Source organism: Stegodyphus dumicola, chromosome 6 (genome assembly GCF_044657685.1).
Source record: "Stegodyphus dumicola isolate Sdum_Otavi_A_Nest chromosome 6, ASM4465768v1".
NCBI lineage: Eukaryota > Metazoa > Arthropoda > Arachnida > Araneae > Eresidae > Stegodyphus > Stegodyphus dumicola.
In genome coordinates, this window is record NC_140773.1 from 4,078,039 (window position 1) to 4,098,990 (window position 20,952).

Sequence of the window (20,952 nt, forward strand, 5' to 3'; positions counted from 1 at the left end):
GCCCTATCTTACTGCAGCTGAACATTTTGTAAGAATATTAAATATATTTTCAAACATTCATTTCAACAGTTATACCAAAGTTTTAACTGAAAGCAAGTTTTCTGCTTCAAATTAACCAAAAATTTAAAGAGCACAACAAAGTATTTTTATAACATTAATCCCAAAATGAAGTTTTACAACTTTCTTAATAGTATTCACAACTCACAGCACTGCTTCTTTATTACCATTCAAAAATCAGTTAAACGTGTTCATGCGTTATACCCAAAACCTATTATAAATAGGAATGTTTGAACTTATGTTATTTATTATTAAGTTTTCATGGCTTTATTTTTTCATATTTGGGATACCAACGTTAAATGAAAAAACAAAGCTTCATTATGCTACTGAATGAATAGCAGTTTTTGAAAGATTTTCTCCATGTTTAGATAATGCATATTTAAGTAACGGAAAATGCAAATGTTCGTGTGCCTGGTTTTTCGGGCGAAGGACTATGATATTCAAAATTGGATGACTCTAGGTTACTGAGAAACATGCATACATTCATGCATATTATTCATTATTTAATGTCTTTAACGCTTTGCGGCACAGTGTGTCCGGTGTGGACACACCTAAAAACTTCCTTCTGTATGCACAGAAAAATTGAATGAAAAAGGATTTATAGGTTACTCTGAACCTTCTTTATTTATAGTAGATGGCAGCTCAACACAAACCAGCCCATATATCTTAGCCATGTTTAGTTTTAAGACCCTCATTTTTCAAAGAGATCTTCCAATTTTTTTTTTTTTTAGGGTATAAAAGGAATTGTTTGAAAATAAATTTCTGTTATTCTTTTGGCTGTATGGTAATCTCCTTATTCTACATTAGTTTTAATGTTTAACCTTGAAATCTGAAATAAAATCAAACGGTAAACCCTAGGTGTGCCTAGACCGAGCTCACCGATAATCTAGGACAACTGAGAGTCTGTATTCTTTGTTTCTCTGCATCTCATCGGTCAGTTCATAGACAACAATGTTCGTTTCAGAATTCTTTTTGAAACTCTATTCAATCAGTGTGCCTACTTTGGGCACACCCACAGAATTAAACGATAAGTGCTATCTTCACAACTCTCTAGGCCTAGACTGCCGATCTTTTATTTTTTTTAATCAAAACTCCAACTTTAAAAGGTAGCGTGCTGGAAAGGGTTAATGAATATGCCAAACTTCAAAACGCGCCAAAATTTCAAAAAAGTCACGTATATATTAGGAAATTTTGAATAAAAACTTTCATTTTTTGCAGGTATTCCAATTTTGTCTCAAAATATATTTATGCTAGAAGAATGCTATATATAAATCTAATACATGTCAAGTCGCACTTTTGAGACATGGAAAACATAAGTTAAATTTCGACCATCGGTCCAATAGAGCAGAAGATATAGAACTGTCCCCCCTCCCTTTTCGGGGGGGGGGGGGGCAAGGTGTACATTAGTTAATATATAATAAAAAGCGATATTAAGAAAACCGAATAAAAATTCATGATTTCATTATATTTGAGTGCAATGAAATTCATAATGCAGTACAAAGTCCGAAATCCGGAATGGTCGGGACTTCAGCGATTCCGGATTTTTCTGGACAACAGATCATCAATTTAAATCTGGTAAGATGGCATGCAAAAATTATACAATTAAAAATATGAAATCATAATTTATGAAATAAAGAATAATTATGATCTAAAGGGTATCAAAATTTACAAAAAAAGCTCAATATTTATTTGTTTGCTTTATTAAACATTTCTTTCAATGTAAGTTGTTTAAATTTATGTTTAATGGACATCAAAACATGCTTTGCTTTGTAGATCCTTTGGCAAATCCAGAATTGGAAACTCTTTTCGACATAATCGAAAGTTCAAGCTTAGTTTTTATAAAATTCCCGTAATAATAACAGTCTGCAAAAAATAATAAGCTGGATCAAATTAGAAGATCAGGGAGCAGTGCAGTCTGCTACATTAATTGAATGATTATCTTTATTAATTAGAATCAATAAAGATAATTTTAGCCTAGCTTAATAGCGTCCATTATAGATTATTGGCTATGTATCACAAGATTGGCAACGAAAGCCAAGTTGTTTCGCTAAATTTTGTCTAGCTCCTATTGCATATTGAATTAAGCCTGAATTGTATTAGTTTAGCTATTTACTACACCTATGTTTATTTCTTGCACATGTTTCAAACTAATCCGAGTCCTGAATAAATGTTAAGGCTTTATCTAGGGCTGGGGCTCGATACCACCTGGTACAGTCTCTATGGGTTCTAAATTCTGCTACAAAGCACTTTCCTAAGTTCTAAATTTTCACCATGCGTAAACTTTGGATCCCAGTGCCTTCCCTAAATCATAAAAACTTCTCATCCCTTAATTTTGCCCCTTGGTGCTTCCCCAAATTCCAAAAATTTAGTCTTCCCTAAATTCTGTCGATGCTTCTGGGCTTATGGTGAATAACACATCAGTTATTCTTAATTAAATTAGCACTAAATGTAATCTTTTGGCCTATGAGTTTCATTAATAAAATCTATTTTTAGCATATGAAAAGAAATTTTCATTGAATTTTTTCTCGTCAACATTTCTTAGAGCATTTAAAAATCTATAATCACTGCCAAGCATAATGTTAGCATAAACGTTTGCCGTACTCTTGTTATTATTCAATTATTAATACAAAAAAAAGTTTACACATCACAGCATGAGTTATTACTGAAACTGTCATTTATTGATAAACATGCAGTGATGAAAGCAAAATATAATAAATAATGACTCGCCAGGTCGGCATCAGGGATATAAAATAGGTGAATGTTTCAGTTTGAGATGTATGCCAAGCAGATACTCAGCTACGGAGCCAATTAATCAATCTCACAAATTTATGCTTACATGATTGTTTTTCCATAACGAGGTATTTTATTTATTGCCTAAGTGAAATTAAGAATCGGAATTTTTAAGTGAAAATCTCCACACCTTTTATTATGGAAGGAAAAATCAAATGCACATGTGTAAAGCATTAATAAATAATAATAATAATAATAATAAAATGTTTGTGGCTTTGAAATCTGGCTTTTAGATCATTCCGGATAACGGACGTCCAGATTTCGGACTTTGTACTGTAAATGATAAAAAAAGTTTCATTGTGCAACAATGAACATTAACAAGTGCAGGTTTTAATGTACAAAACTTAGTACCACGTATTGGTTTCAAAAACCATATGAAATAATCACAGTAATCTACCATTAAACTAAAATGTAGACTACATATTGTGGGGTTCTGTTTATTTTTACTAATACTTATTTTACATTGTGAACCTTTCCTGAATTCCCTTAGCTTTCCCCCACATTGCAAACAAAGTAGGGTGAACGAGAGTATTTAGGATAAAAGGTTAGACGGTGTTTTTGCTATTGTGAATGCATGTTTAACCTTCCAGCATGCGCACTATGCACAAAGTTTACGACAAATTCGGTTTTTAATGCATACTTCTCGCATATGGCGGCTGAGACGTCTGAATGTCATTCTTATTTCTCCTTTCAACCCTTCCCCACATCATGGAATACGCCAACAGGAAGTCATATGACATTTTTGTTTTATTACTGGGCTTTTGCGCTATGTGGCAGCTTCTTCGTAAAAGTTACGACATGCGCATGGTTGTGGCTGAAAATTAGGAAAGTATTTTTTTTTCAAATATTTTGTAATTTTGTTATTAATTGACGTGTATTATTTTAATTTGTATAAATTTGACTCTATAATTTTTATATCGGTTTTCACAGGAAAAAAAAAAAAAGTGCAACCAGCTGATTTTGCTTGCATTCTTCAAGAATTATCTGATGAAGAAAAAGAAGACAAAGAAACCTTTGGATGCGAGAATAATAGCGATAGGTGTAAGGAAAATATAGAGATAAATAATATCAGCTGTAAATCTGAACATTATATTTCAGATGATGATAGTAATAATGATATAGAAAAATGGAAGGATGATGATATATTCCACGGGTGGCCAAAGTGCGGCTCGCGAGCCTGATATGGCACTTGCAGACAATTTGTGTGGCTCATGCATATAAAACATATGTATGAAATATGGTAAACAAACTTTTAGAAAATCTAGATGTGTCCAAAAAGAAGTAATTAATTAGTTTAGACTCTTTTTACAAAGTTATCAGGGATCTCTTTCTATTTAGAACCTCCTCCACTAATTCTATAATGATGTAAATATGAATTTGTGGCTTTTAGAAAATCTAGATGCGGCTCTCGAACATTCCTGAAATCAAACGTGCGGCTCTTACTGACATAAAGCTTGGCCAACCCTGATATATTCTATGTTAGGGAGGATAAATCTTCTAAGTGGCAAAATCAGAAGTAGACAAACTGCTCAAAGACAAACAAGATGAATATTGTGAGCGTTATCTGGTCTAAAACACTATGCCAAGGAGGTTGTAATATCTTGTTATTTAATAAATAAGTATAATTATTGTTGAAGTGGCAACGACATATTTGTATCAAACCATTACTCAGCAACGAGAGATATTGTTAAAAAAAGATTAGTATTCTGAAGATTTTACAGCTAGGAGTAGGATGAAAATTTTGCCACTTAAGAATTGTATAAAATTTGTCTAGCACCGTGAACTAGAAATAAAATTTATGTTCTACTAAGAAGATTGTCTGTTTTGTAAATTACTGCAAAATACATTACAGTCTTAATAAATTGGAGGTTCCACTGAGATACTGGAAATTAGGAGTGCAATTATCAATTTCGATGGTGCTGGTCTCCTAATCCCAGAAATTTACTGAATTTTTTAGAACAAGTTTGCTAATACCAATTGCCAAGTTTTTTTTTTATTTCAAGGAGAAATGGATGTAAGAAGTCTGCCGTTATAAAGCCAGATTTTAAGCGGATCATTCAAAGGTTATCTTCTGTGCTTCTGTAACTTACGTCTGAGCAAAAACTGTCAAAAATAGGATACTGCTGATCTCTGAAGATAAGATTAACTTTTGGTTTTCTTAAAAAAAGCTTTTATTGAATTTTAATACTTTATTTCAGAATTATAGTTTATCGTGTAAGATTTTGTTTAAAATAACTGACCCACAAATTATTCAGCTTAAATTTATAATTGATATTCGTGGTAAAGAAGTATTTTGAAATTATTATTTATGCTTTACTTTTATTTGTATTGAAATTTTATGTTGATAATTGATATGTGTAAGCCATCCCGGCATTTATATATATATATATATATATAAACTGCTGAGTTTTTGAATTTGTTGCCAAGCAGGCGCGTGAAAATAGGTAGTAACGTCAAACTGACGTAGAGTGAATTGATTATACTGCAGAATTGGCAAAGTCTAAGTTCTCGCCATCCAGGCGTGTGGTAGATAGTAACGTCATCCCGACGTATTACAGATTGTATATTCTAAAAGTTGTATTGCCAAACTGGCAAAAATTGTTTTTGTTATTGCCAACCAGGCGTGGAGATAGATAGTAAAATCGTCAAACTGACGTTGGTAAAATTCCATTGTATTGCCGAACTGGCAAAGGTGTTTATATAGTTATAGCTAATGAGACTTGTGAATAGTGAGTTAAAACGTCAACCCGACATAGTATTAAATTATTTTGTGCCAACCTGGCAAAGTTGTTTAAATAATTCTCTCCAATTGGTTAGTGTGAATTTCGTATTCGAGAAATTAAATCTCGCCAGAAATTATATATTTTTAATACAAGTACGAGCTTTTAGATTGAATTTCAAAAGGAAGCCTATTAAAAGTAACTTGTGTCAACATGTCATTCTTAGCTAGGAGTAAAAAACAGGATTTAAAAGCACTAGCAGAAGAGTTAGGTTTAACCGTGAAACCTGAATTTAAGATTGCTCAGTTGCATAAACTGATTACTGAAAGTCCCGATTATGATGAGGAGTTTACTTGAGAACTACTGGCTGCAATTAGAGGAGAAAGGGAACGAAAAGAAGAATGCGAAAGAGAAAAGGAACGCAAAAGAGAAGAAAGAGAAAGAAGAGAAGAACACGAAAGAGAAGAAAGAGAAAAGGAACGCAAAAGGGAAGAAAGAGAAAAAGAACGCGAAAGAGAAGAAAGAGAAAGAAGAGAAGAACGCGAAAGAGAAGAAAGAGAAAAGGAATGCAAAAGAGAAGAAAGAGAAAGGGAACGCGAAAGAGAAAAAAGAAAAGAAGAGCGAATTAGAGCCTTTGAGCTACAGAAACTTCAGCTGGAAGCAATGGCTGCCACAGCACAGCCGGCAGAAACTACGCAGTTACCTGAGCAGCCTTTAAAAATCAGAATTCACGATGTCATGCCACGTTTCAACCCTAAAGAAGATGAAATAAGTTTATTCCTGGTGTTATTTGAGCATCAAGCTAAAATAATGAATATACCTGCTGAAAATCAAGTGACTCAACTTATTTCATTACTGCCTCCTGACATTGTTCAGCTTATTGCTAGAGAACCAGAAGAGGAAGAGAAAAAGTATGAATATGTAAAAACTTTACTGTTACAACGATTTAAATTGACTGCAAAAAAATTTCGACAACTATTTAATAAACACCAAAAATCTACTGAAAGTACTTGGTATGATTTCTACTATGAATTAAAAAATTATTTAGAAGGATGGCTTAACAGATTAAACATTAAAACTTTTGAACAGCTAAAAGATCTCATGCTGGTTGATCAAATAAAAAAGCGTACTTCTCCTGATTTCAAAGAACATTTTATGGATCAATGGACAACCATCATTTCACCTACTGAAATGGTTAAGAAAATTTTGAAGATGTGAGAAAAACAATAAAACCGAAATTTTCTACCAATCAGACTGAGAAATTTAACAAAGGATCATTTAAACCGCGTTATGATAATTTTGTGAAAAAAATAAGAGCATCCACCTCATTTTAAGCATTCTGATAGATGGGATGATTCAAAATACAAGAAAGATCATCAGCAAAGGAATCAGTTCAAAAAAAAAAAAAAAAAAAAAAAAAAAAAAAAAAAAAAAAAAGAAAATTTATATGACAAAAGATATTGACCACGATGTTTCGAGTGTGGATCATATGAACATTTTAAGCCTCAGTGTCCTCGCTTAAAACCAAATGAAAAGGTAAATTGCGTATCTTCAAATGATGATTTGTTAGAGACATATACAATTAACGGTTTAGTGAATGAGTATGAAATGCCTATTCTTCGAGACACAGGAGCCACTGTTGATGTTATTTCTCGGAACTACATAGATAACGCAAAAATGACTGGAGAACATGTCTGGGTACAATATCTTTTAAATGACCATTTAGTGTGTCTACCGTTAGCGGAAGTTGAAATTAATTGCGAACTTGGTCATATAAAGACAAAGGCAGCTGTTGTTACAAATGATCCAGGCAGATATGTATTGGGTAACAAAATTGCCCAATTGTTCAAAAGTAAATCATTCTTAAATTTAGGAAAAATAAATGCGGTTTTGACACAATCTCAAGTAAAAGGATCTCCTGAAGATGATCGAAGCAGAGAAATCGAAATGGAGAAACTAGAAGAATTGACGTTTATTGACACTGACGAAGATATTTTACCGCAAGCTGATGAGGAAGACAAGGAAATTAAGAAAGTGATTAATGTTAATTCAAAGGAATTAATTGAATCTCAGCATCAAAGCAGAGATCTAGCGTCATTGCTTAACGAAGCTAAAAATGAAAATTCCAGCAAGACAAATGATTTCAAAGTAAAAGAAAACGGATTGTTGGTGAAAAGGAAAATAGATAAAAATGGAAATGAAAGGGAATTAATTGTTATTCCTGAAAAATATAGGGATCAAATAAAGTCATTATGTCATGATAGCACATCTGGACATTTAGGCGTTGTGAAAACTAAAGATAGATTAACAAGATACTTTTACTGGGCTAATTGCTATAAAGAAATAGAAGAGTATGTTAAAACTTGCGATACACGTCAAAGAGTGGGAAAATCTAATGATAAAGCCAAAGCACCTTTGACTTTAGTACCAATTATTGCAGAAGTATTTTCAAAAATTAACTTTGACGCATGCGGTCCTTTACCAATAACACCGAATGGCAATAGATATTTAATTACAGCTATTTGTTTAGCTTCAAAATATCCGGATGCTGTACCTGTTCCTAATATTGGCACAACGTCAGTAATTGAAGCCGTGTTACAAATATTTAGTAGAATGGGTTTCCTGAAAGAAATACAAACTGATCAAGGTACCTCCTTTATGAGCAATCTAGCCATAAAATTTGTAGAAAAATTTGGAATAAAAGAAACTAGAAGCTCAGTACACCATCCGCAGAGCAACCCTGTTGAAAGATTTCACCGAACAATCAAACAAATTTAAAAAGTTTTATGTATCAAAGCAGCCCCTGAGTGGGAGAAGCAAGTTCCCGCAGCTCTATTTGCTTTAAGAACAATAACGCACGAGAGTACGGGATTTACACCTGCAGAATTAGTATATGGTCGAAATCTTAGAACACCTGTAACATTATTATATGAACAATGGATGAATCCTAAAGACAAAGGAAATAATGTTGTTGAAAACGTTTTTCAATTGATAAATTGGTTAAAAAGATGCAAAGAGCTGGCTACAGATAAAATGCTGGAAATGCAAACCAAAAGAAAGGTGTGGTACGATCGTAAAGCTATAAAAAGAGAATTCTCTGAAGGGGATTTAGTATTAGTTGTATCAACGAATAAACCAAACAGACTAGCAGTTGAATGGAAAGGTCCTGGGAAGGTTGAGAAGAAATTATCCGAAACTAATTATGTTGTGAGTTTCGAAGAAAAAAATGACTTTAACCAAGTCTACCATGTTAACATGCTAAAACCCTATCATAGATGAGCAGAATCGGTTAACCTTATGATTACAGAAGATCAGTCTGAAATTGATGATATGGAGGAAAATTTCCCAACAATTGACTCTGAACCAACATTGTTCGATTTTGAGGACATCAAAGAAAACAGCTCCTTAAGTGATAAGCTAAATGAACAACAGATTCAAGAATTGCATGATATGCTGCTGAAGTTTTAAAAAATCTTTTCTAATAAACCTGGAAAAACTCATTTAATAACGCATGATATTCAATTGACAGAAAACACCCCAATCCACTGTAAACCATACAGAATGTCTCCTAGACAAACGGATATATTAAAAACAGAAATTGATAAAATGCTTCAGCATAAAATAATTGAAATAGGAGATTCAGATTACACTTTTCCTATGATTTTAGTAGAAGTAGCAAGGAGGGATCCAAGACCTTGTATCGACTATAGAAAATTGAATAAATTGACTAAAACACAATTCTTCCCCTTGCCTTACATCGAACAACGAGTAGAAACGGTAGCAGGCGCAAAATATATAACTCTTTTGGATTTAACAAAGGGATACTGGCAAATACCTTTAACACCCAATGTTCAAAGATTAGCCACTTTTGTTACAAGTTTTGGCACATTTAGACCTCTACAGATGCCTTTCGGACTTAAAAATGCACCATTTTCATTTAGTAAAATGATGCCGAAATCCTTCACGGTTGTGAAAACTTTGCTGTTCCACATTTAGATGACGTGGCAATCTTTTCAAACACCTGGGAAGAACATCTAAGTCACCTGAAAGCCGTTTTGTCCAAAATAAAGGACGCTGGTTTAACTATTAAACCAATAAAATGTAAATTTGCTCAAGATAGAGTAAAATATCTAGGACATATTGTAGGTCGTGGTATAAGAATGCCAAGTGAAGTGAAAGTAAAAGCTATTCTTGATTTTCCAGTGCCATCCACAAAAAGTCAAGTCAGAGCATTTTTAGGATTAGCGGGATATTCTAATCATTACATTCCCATGTTCTCATCTATCGCAGCACCTTTAACAGAAACTTTGAAAGGAAACTTAAAGAAAGGGAAAATAAATTGGACAGAAGAGTGCACAAAAGCATTTGAAGAGCTAAAGCTCAAAGGCCTGTACTACATGCACCTGATTTCAATAAGGAGTTTATTTTGCAAACTGATGCGTCAAACTCTGGTATGGGTGTCATTTTAGCTCAAAAAGATGAACGAGACAATCAACATCCAGTATTATACCTCAGTAAGAAGTTTACAGAAACTGAAAAAAAGTACTGCACCACAGAAAAGGAATGCGCCGCCATAATATTTGCTGTAAAGAAACTTCAATGTTATTTAGACGGGCATACTAAATTCCTCATCATGACCGATCATAATCCCTTAGTTTGGCTCAAAAATAATGCGAGTCTAAATCCACGACTTATGAGATGGGCACTGGTACTACAACCCTACAATTACACGATCGTTCATCGAAGTGGTAAAAACCATAAAAATGTAGACGCATTAAGTCGTACTCCCTGGCCTGATTAAATAATTTGTTTCTCTATGTAGATAAAAAAAATATTTTGTTCCTTCCTCTCTTCCTTAGTGTATCTTATTATGTTACATCTTGTATTTCAATTCTGTATTGTGCTGATATTGTTGTTTTGAAAGAAAAAAAAAAAGTAAGGAGGGGGGAGAGGTTGTAATATCTTGTTATTTAATAAATAAGTATAATTATTGTTGAAGTGGCAACGACATATTTGTATCAAACCGTTACTCAACAACGAGAGATATTGTTAAAAAAAGATTAGTATTCTGAAGAAGGAGTAGGATGAAAATTTTGCCACTTAAGAATTGTATAAAATTTGTCTATCACTGTGAACTAGAAATAAAATTTATGTTCTATTAAGAAGATTGTCTGTTTTGTAAATTACTGCAAAATACATTACAATGTAAAGGATGAAATAGAAACATTTTTTAAAATAGTTGATATAAATATGCTTGATGAAATTTTAGAATGTACAAATAAATATATAAGTTTGCTAAAAGATAAAATACTCGAAAGACAGAGATTGTTACATATGATGGAAATAAAAAAAGGATACCATGTAAATGCGAAAGAATTGTTCTCAAGTGATGGCACTGGAATTGAAATAGCTAACTGAGATGTACTACAAGAGATTTATTCTTTCTGAGAAGTTATCTTCGATCCGACGATAAATCAACAGGACAGACGAATATTAAAACTAGCTTGGATTTTAAAATACAGTTATTAAATAATACCTTTTAAAATTTCTATAGTAAAATACATCATTGCTTTTCCACCTGACTAATATAAGTGTTTAAAAAGAATTTACTATCATTTAAATGTGACATCATTTGTATTCTGCAATAATAAGGTTAATATTTTATGTTTTAACAAACTTATTACCAATATTCACTCATTTCTGTCCTTTTTCGTGTCAAAAATGGTATAATAACAGATGTCATAAAAAATATGGCACACACGTGCTCATGTAAAATTGCCAAGTGCATGTGCTGGAAGGTTAATGGTTTCTACCTGTAGTTAAACTTAAAAGTGGCTACGCATTCTTGCGGTTGAGTTAGTATTCTGCCTGTGTAGATTTCTGAGTCTACCTGTTAGCTTAAATTGAATCGTGTAATCTGGCACTTCTCTTTACTTTAAATTTATTGTTACTTCCTGTTTTAAGTTCTCACTGCAAGTGGCCAATATTTCTTGTAATCACGCAATTCGGAGCCAAATGTTAAATATTTTGTGAACAATAAATGGGTCTTTTATACCCTTCCCTGGTTGTGTTCATCTTCAATCACGTGAGAGAATTCGCAGGTAACAACATTTGGGTAGATCTAGTCACATTTTAAGACTTCAGCACTACTACTAAATATCCGTAATCCACAATAATTGCATTTTGATTGTTTAATATTTAAAAAAAAAAAAAAAAAAAAAAAAGATAGATTTTTATTAATTGCCAACTACAGTTCTATTGCTTTTCTTTTGGTATTTATACTTCCAAACACTACATAATTCAAGTTTTATAAATATTACAGTCATATATGTTATTTGTTAGATCATTATCTCATTTTAAATAAGAATGTTGGAACTTAGGTTTTTCCACTATGAAATGCAAATAAATTAAGCACTTAGTTAAATACTAATTATAATCATTGCTATCTTTAGAACCAGTTATAGCAGTTTCGTGCTATGTCTTCTAAGTGTCGAGGTACACGAAGGTCACGAGAGAGCCCAAGGACCACTCTCATCTCGTGTCTGTCTCCGATGCAAGCACTGTGATAAGCCAACATTACGAAAATGGGCCTTTTAACCTTATATGAAATTTTCCCGTGGAGGTATTGAGAGGATTTTATTTTTATTGCTGACAATGAAGACACATCAAATGAACCATGATTTCCTAGAGGAAGAAAATGCTTGGTGTATTGAGAATACGAAAAAGCACACTAGGGCTATCTGCCTAAGGCGAGGGATAACTTCATTGAGGACTTTCTAAGGGAAACTGGCTCTTATACACGCTAAACATCGGGGAAAACCCCGAAAACGCCCATGCAGCCAGACCGTTTGCGGGATTTGAACCTCGGACCGAACTACCAAAGTTCAGCGATTTTTAACGCTCGGCTGCCGGTGGGCCTAGAAAATATTTGCTATGGCTAGTGATGGCACTGTAATACAGAACATGTTAGAGATATTCAGAATATACGTTTAGTAAGACTCGCTTCATGACATCAACATTCTCTCAAGACCCTTAAGGTATCAAAATCGTCACTTTCAGAACAATGGAATTTGATTGGAAATATGAAGTGTCATTGTTTCAGTCATTTTTAGTTTTATTTTCACGGAATAAAGCATTTACTGCCATTGTTTATTTTCTTATATTATGATTAACTTTTTCATACTATCTGTGGGATTTGACATTACATGTAATTTGTATTTTATAAGTAATTTCACTTACTTTTATTAACTCCATGTTTCTTGGCCATTAATAATTATTAATTTGGAAGTGGAAACAAGAGAGCTTATTTTACACAAACTTTTATAACCATTACAATATTAACAAAAGTCGAACAGAAAATACTGCACTAACCATTGAGTTAAAAACAGATGGAAATGACACTAAATATATATGTGGGTTCTTTAGTTTCGAAATCACAATTCATATTCAAACAAAACACATTTAATAAAACATTAATACATCTATAATATAGTTCATCTATTAATACAAAATATATAACATCGTTTATCTATTACCACGATATCTATAACATCTTATATCTATTAACATGGCAGCTATAACGTCTTACATCTCTTAATACCCCATCTATATCATCTTGCATATCCTCTCATAAAACAAAGGGGCGAGAGTTCTATCAATTTCACTCGTGCAGTCAACAGCTAAAATTTAGACAGCGCACGAGGAAAAATAATAAGCTATGGATTTAAAATCCCACATATATAAAACATTAAACTACTGTATATGCTAAAAAAAAAAAAAAAATGCTATCAATTACCTGAGTTAAGAACAACTTCCGCAGAAGCCTTCACTGCTGTCACACTTTTTAGTGCCTGTCACAATTAGAATGCTGTATAAATTATTTTTGCATTGAAATAAAAACAGTTTAAGAGCAGTTTATTGCACTTCGTATAATCTCTAACATAAATATTCTTCTCTTTATCACAGTTCACACCAGTGTGCTTTTATGAGAAATCTGCACTTGTATTGATGTTTGCTTACCGGAAAAAATTCTCTTTTACACCAGAGCTTCTGTACAGCTTTACACAATGCAAGTAACAGCCTATGGGCCACAAAAGTGGAAACATGTATAGTATAGATGCTGGTCAAGAGAAGAGAGTCTTTAAGTGCTTGATGTTCTGAGCAGAGCAAGCTACTCTATGCTGTTTTCAAGCTGTTTTTATGGCTGTGCTATCTCAGTGTTCTCAGTCTCCCGTGGATTAAACCGAATGAGTGTGCAGTTAATTTTGTGCTGTGTGTGCTAATTTTCAGCTGTGACTTTGGTTATTAACATATGTGATGGAGGAGAATGAATTCCCTCCGCTCAACAAAATGGATGCTGCTGCTGCTGTTCGTAATCACGTGGTAGGGCTACCTGATGAAATACATAAATATGCAAATGCATTGCTTGATGATAACTGGATTGAATTACTAAATGAAATACTCAATCTTTAAATGATTATGTCACTGTTGCTCAACAAATTAGCATACTACAAAATGCCATTAGTCAGAGGAATTGGGATATTGATGAGATACTGGCTAGTGCTAAGACTGAAGATGAAAAACAAACGAAACTTAGTTGTTTTCATAAGAAAAAGGAATCCCCAAGGACTCGTACAACTGTTCAAAGGTAAGCATGAATCTTTTGGTGTGCTCAATTCTGAGGAATTTTTTTTTTACTAATATTGCTAATAATGTTATTTCTCTATGTGCTAAAAGTGCTAAATCAGATAAATGCAATGTTAAAACTGATGTAAATTGTGTATCTAATACTCATTGTGTTGGGAATGTTGAGAACCCTGAGCCAAAAAGGCCTTCCAAAAAATCTAAGCGCAGTGGTAATGACATACAAGAAGCTGATTTGTCAAAGATGCTGATTTGTCAATCTGCCCAGGTCTCTTGAAATGATCTTGCACTATCAATGTTGAATTTTTCCTTTTATGCTAGATTCATTTGCGAGGGTTTCAAGACATGGAGTAGAGAAAAGCACAAAATTTTAAAATGATGCATTAAATATAAATTGATCATATACTAAAATGAGGCAACATTATTAACCAATAGCAAGGAATTGGATTTTCACGAATCAACAATCTATGGCTACCAAATGGGAACAGAGGATAGCAGTAACCATTAACCCAGACATCTCTTTGCTAAACTTCTAACTTTAGACCTCATGTGCTCCTTTTCGGCTTTATCGGGCTTATTCTGGCTCATCGCATGTGAATAAGCTTGGCTTCTCTACTAAGCTTTCGTGTTTTGTTATATTATCAGATCGCATGTTTTTCCGTTATATTTGTGTATTCTGTTTATATATTACACTAGAATTATTCATAACAGGATGCTGAGATGTGAAAAGTGGAATCTATTTAACAATGAAAGTATTAAAACTCACTGGCAGTCTGCAATAAATTTGAATTCATTTAGCAAACATTAGCTGCTTCAACTTTGGCATATTCTTTGCTGTGTAACGAGTAATATGACTAGCCCAAACAATTGAAATGTCATAAATTGGGTCAATAGATATGTATATCATTTCTGTGGCGATAAATGAAAAGCTTATATATAGGCTTCGGCCCTGTGTCAGTGGCATTATGCGATCAGTTAGTAAGTGAAACGTTCAAGACTAAATACTTATTTAAACTAACTAAACAAACTAAAATACTCATTTAAATTACATAGTATCATTTTATTGTGGTTATTGATTAAGGAAGTAATATTTTAGTCGCATGCCGGCTGATGAGGTTCTGCATGCTGACTGTGGCACGCATGCTACAGGTTCGCCATCACTGGTCTATAGACATAGCCCAGGTAGAAAAGCAAAACTTTTTATAGGAAATTAGATGAATATTCATTTAGACTGACATGAGAAATATTATGTATTTTCTGTACATTTAAAAAGTGAAAAAATATGTTATATAATTGTACAAAAATATTTAATGTTCCAATCTGATTAATTTTAATAAAATTCAAAATGAAGTATATTGACAAAAAAGAAAACTTTTCTACAGCAGTTGTCTCAAACTGGTGACCTGCAGGCTGCATGTAGAAGCAGTTTCACACGGCTTGCAGAAGTATTTCCAGCAATTTAATTACCATTACTTTGAAGACAAAGTTCAATATTTAAATTTTTCAGCGTGCAGTTTTACATTATTTTACTTATCATTAAAAATAAGTACAAGAATCGGAAAAAAATTCACAATGGAACTAATTTATTTTTAGCTTATGTAAGTTAATCACTGATTCAACATACTACAATTATTTGGAATAAGAAAGATGTTTGTGTTTGTTTGATGCTATGTTTGAGGCCACTGCTCTCAGATGACAACATCAACAAAAAATCAAATGGATAATATTTAGAAAAGTTTCATGAAAATTATACATACTCCTTTTATCTGTTTTTGGAGGGCTTGGTCCCAGTAAGCTTAAAAAAAAAAAAAAAAAAAAAAAAAAAAAAAAAAAAAAATATTATTTGACGTTTTAAAGGAAGATGTACTGATTTTGAGCGAAAAAAAAGCTCTTTTTGCTACTGAAATTATTTGTTTATTTGTATACATATATTTTCAGGCAAGAGCAATTGGTGACATAATAAAATTCAAAGCTGCAGAAACAACAATAAACACTCTTTTCTTTAAAGGAATGACAACTGCTGCGTTAAAGAATTAGTTATCAATATGATTTTAAGTTTTATTTTTGGGAGACTAACTGAAAAATATATCATTATATTAATATTACTGCGACTTAAAACCAATTACAAACATCTTAAATTTTTTTTGGGGGGGGGGGGTAGAGAAACAAGCCTAATATTGTGGAAAGCCAGATAACAGCTGTTTTCTATGTTAGAAGTATATACCTTACATTATGTAAAATTCTGATAAATAGAAACACAATTTTGATAGCAAATTCTAATCTCTAAAGCAGTGGTTCCCAATCTATGTTATGTACTTCCCAGAGGCTCCTTAATCAATCCAGGAAAATAATGCTCGGCTGTTCCTCGGAATCACACCATACCAGAAATTTCTCGCTCCGATACTCAGGCCTTCCGGAATTCCCAAAATCTGCTTGAAGCTTCTCAAAACTTAGTCTCAAATAAATAGATTTTTGCTGTGAGTTTTGCTGCCTGTGCTTAAATAAATACTGTATATTCTTGTGAATGTTATAAATATGGTGTATCCACCACTATCTGTTAAAAAATTTACTTTTTATTATTGCAGCCTATGGAGTATAAAATCAGGAGGGGTACAAAATAAGAATGCATGTGAAGAACACCTCTGACATAGAACATCTTTATTAATAGGAGGATGGATCCCTCTTTTTGACACACTGTATGCAACATAGAGCAGAAGCATTTGATGGAATATCAAGCCCTCTTGTGAAGCAGTACCTAATTTCGAAAGCATAACTGTAGGCAAATTTCAAGCACAAAGCTTGAACACCCAATAGCCTCTCAAATCTTTATTAAATGCTCATGCCAGAGGATGAAGGAGGGCAGATACAATATTCTATTTCATAATTATATACTTCAAAGGCCTGCTTGAAAAACCAAACCTAAAAAAGGGGACAGTGATCTTGCTACGTAGTTGATCTTCAGAGAATAACGTATAAAGGAAAGCATGGATGTGATCGGTCTGGATATTTTGAATTTCCCGTGTAAAATGACAGGTGGGCAAAACTGCAGTGGAAATCATACATAGAAGCCATCACTTTCATAACTCATAGTCAGCAAGACATAAATGATTTTCTGGGCATTCTCAAAACATAAATGCTAAATGGAATAGAAAATAGAAGATTTGGAAGGTAAAGAAGCTGCATGATTTTAACTGCACCACCCCCCCCAAAAAAAATCTGCTTATTCTTTACAAATTGGTGTTTAATAATAATCTAGAAATGATTAATTTGAAGAAAATGAATTAATGAAGCTGTTAATTTTAAATCTCAAAAACAACTGACAGCTGATGCTGCATCAGATGGTGAGATATCTCCAGATATTGCAACCAAAATTACAGTTTTATAAAATTTACATGTATTTATATACTTACTTAAAATAGGATTCTCTCTTTGAGGATGTTTTAAAACAGGTTTTGGATACGGATATCCATGAAATACACACGTAATCAAAACTAAAGATTCTCCAGTAGCTGCTAAGTTTAGAAGCCTTAGTGCCTTATAAATTCGCTGCTCCAAAACCAGATTTCACTTTAGTACAAAAAGGCATTTTAGTCCTTCTAAAAGCTGCTGGAGTAGCTCTCAGCATATGGTAAAACAAATCGGATGGGTCTTTGGTGACCTTGCGACAACTACCATTAAATTAAATTCTGTCACTATTCCAGACAACTATCCAATTAGGCATCAATATGATTTTACGCTCAAATTTAAACAATAAAGAAAATTTTCTGGCTTTATGCCTCAAGCGTATGACCAGATGCCAATGAATAAAGACGGCATACCCAAACTGGCAATAGTTATTTTAACTCCATGGCATTTGCTTTAGGTAATGCTGCGCAAACTATGCAAATTTTGTCAGATTTCAGTTACTATTTTCTATATATATGTATAGGATATTTTGACTGCTTCCTCATCTCTCAACGAATATGTCATTCATAAAGAGTTTTTCAAGAGATTAAAAAAGCCTAATTTGACTAGCAACCTTCCTAAATGTGCATTTGCTTCAGAACGTGCTGGCTGTATGGTCGATTTCGTGGTTTTCCCCATGTGTAATGGTATACGAGCCAGTTTCCCTTAGAAAGTCTTCCATGAAGGCATTCCTCCCTTTTGGCAGATAGCCCTTGTGTGATTTGCCATAATTAAATAATTCAATCCAATCCAAAAAATTTTTAAATATGTACAAAGTTTTTAAAGAATTTCATTCTAATCCTTAATACTGATTCAATTCAGAATCTGCCAATAAATCCAGAAATTCTTTTTCAGTCATTAGTGAATCATCATAAATTTCATCTCACGATTTATCACAGCATTATCTTTACTTTGATAGACTACATCATATCTTCTCATATGGGTAACGTTTTTTGGTTGAAAATAATCAGGGGGGGGAAGGCAACTTATTGCTGAAATGCCTTTATAATATACTTCAAACTTCTCTTTTTAAATAGTAGATGGCAGCATATCACAAGGAGACCCAGAATTTTCATTTATGATGTGTTATTAAAATCCACTTATTTTCTATATTTTTTGGCAACGCAAAAAAAAAAAAAAAAAAAAAAAAAAAAATTGTTTGAAAAAAAATTCTGTATAATTTTGATGGCTGTACTCTATATCACTTGTTATATATTTTTTTACATTTTTCATACAAAAAGCATGTGCAGAATCATTAAATATAATGGGGTGTTCCATTAGTGGCAACACTGCGCCTTTAGCGATCTCATGCTATTACGCATCAGAACATCCATCTTAGGAGAAAACATCTGTTGTATATGTTTTCTATTTACATTGTTTTGGGGGAAAATTTTGTGAGTAGTTTTCAGGTGGGAATTTTATCAGCAGCTTGAGTCATCTTTACTTAGGGAAGCTGCACGAATTATTTTGCTATCGCTTTTTAGTCTCATTCCCGTTTATTTATAATAATTGTGTAGATATTTTTTGTGTGTGTATAATTTTTAGCTTATTTTTTTATTGTTAATATTAATTGCAGTTAATTTTTTTTTATTATTAATTTTCCATAAATGGCAGGAAAACTCTTTCCGAAGAGGAAAGAATTTCTTTTTCTCTTTCTTTTTACTTGGAATTCTAAACATATTGTTGCACGGAACAGAAGCCACACAAAACAAGTTTATTGTTCAAAACCTGCAAAGTTGGTTTTGTACTTTTATCAAAAAGATGCGACATGTTTTGAAAATTTCATGAAGCTACGAAATCGAAAAATGTGTAAATATTTTTGCATATACATATATTTATGTATATGCAAAAATATTTACACATTTTTCGTGAATATACATATATTTATCTCATTTATCCATATATATTCAAGAAAGTTGTGTATATCCAGAAAACCATGTATACAGCTATAATACAGTGTTTTTTTTTTTTATTACTATACATAAGCTTCTACTAATTTCCGTGCTTCACTGCAATTCTCGCTTAGTCGCTCTTTTAAGAGCTCTGGTGGCGCAGTGTTCCACCTCATGGAACACCCACAGAATTGAAACGGTAAGTACAATTTTTACAAAATTTTATCTGTATACTCCTTTAGGCGTAGATAGACTGCATACAAATTTTCTTGTTGAAATACCGATTTTAAAGTGTAGTGCACCACAAAGAACTATGAATTTATTTTGCTAGCCTAATTTATTTCACATTGCTAGTCTTCAGTATTACATGAACTTAAATCAAAAGATAAAATTTCTGCTGATAGCCAAGAAGCCACAGAATTTTAAAACACGAACACCAGACATGCCTTTTGTTCACAGAAATTAGAATTTTTTAGAAAAATAAGTTTGCTTAAATTTTCTTGAACCTCAGTTCTTATTTCATAAATGAGGCAATAACTTGCTTGTCTCTAGGACAAATACATCCTCAGAAGAGGGAAATAATCAAAAATTGTATAAATTCATTAACAGATGGTTTCAGTGCATTTCAAACATCATTATATTCAAACATTTATAATCATTACAAGATTAACAAAAGCCAAACAGAAAATAATGCACCTTGATTGTGATAAAAAAGAAGAAAATCAAACTAAATATATATAAAACATTAAATTACTACATATGCCAAAAAAATTACTATTAATTACCTAGGGAGGCTGCACATTGGAGCATGCCCTCCGCCTCTTTACAGAGAGTTTTAATCTTTTCAAGATTCTGAAAAGGATTAAAATCAGAATTAGAGCGCTGCATATACATACTATATATTTACATTTAAATAAACATATACATTTAAATAAATTTTTTTTTACATTTAAATAAAAACTTCAGTGAATTTGAAAGCATTTTATTATACTTCATATGATTTCTAACACATATATTCTTTGCTTTGTAATAGTTTACACCACTGCACTTTTATGGAAAACCTGTACATGTATTTGTGTTTGCTTACCAAAAAGCAATCCTAAAAAGAGTTTTGCTCATACCAGGGCTTCTGTACAGCATTAGACAATGCTAGTAATAGCTTGCAGGCCAAAGAAACTGGAAACTTATATAGTACAGATTCTGATCAACAGAAGATAATTTTTCAAAACAAACTGCATTTCAAACCAATTCATTAAAGCGTTGTTTCCTGAGCAGTTCTGAAATAAAATTCATTACTCCAGATAATGGAAAGACAGGCATAGGAAGCTGATTAAAATACAAATTATCTCATAAAATGAATGATTCTTACAAAAACCTGCACACTTCTATTATTTATTGTAGTAACA

General features: G+C 32.6%; 1 protein-coding gene across 4 annotated transcripts in view; it reads right to left on the reverse strand.

Moving 5' to 3' along the window:
- Positions 1-20,952, reverse strand: part of LOC146996651 (uncharacterized) — a 60,625-nt gene that overhangs the window by 10,164 nt on the left and 29,509 nt on the right. For 2 of the 4 annotated variants that reach the window (XM_085818008.1, XM_085818007.1), the window contains exons 4-6: positions 20,332-20,398; positions 15,968-16,005; positions 13,363-13,417 (exon numbers count right to left, since the gene is read on the reverse strand). In XM_085818008.1, the coding sequence (XP_085674134.1) occupies positions 13,363-13,417; positions 15,968-16,005; positions 20,332-20,398 (160 nt within the window). The remainder of the gene's footprint in view (positions 1-13,362; positions 13,418-15,967; positions 16,006-20,331; positions 20,399-20,952) is intronic. The other 2 variants (XM_085818009.1, XM_085818010.1) reach the window with 2 other exon arrangements.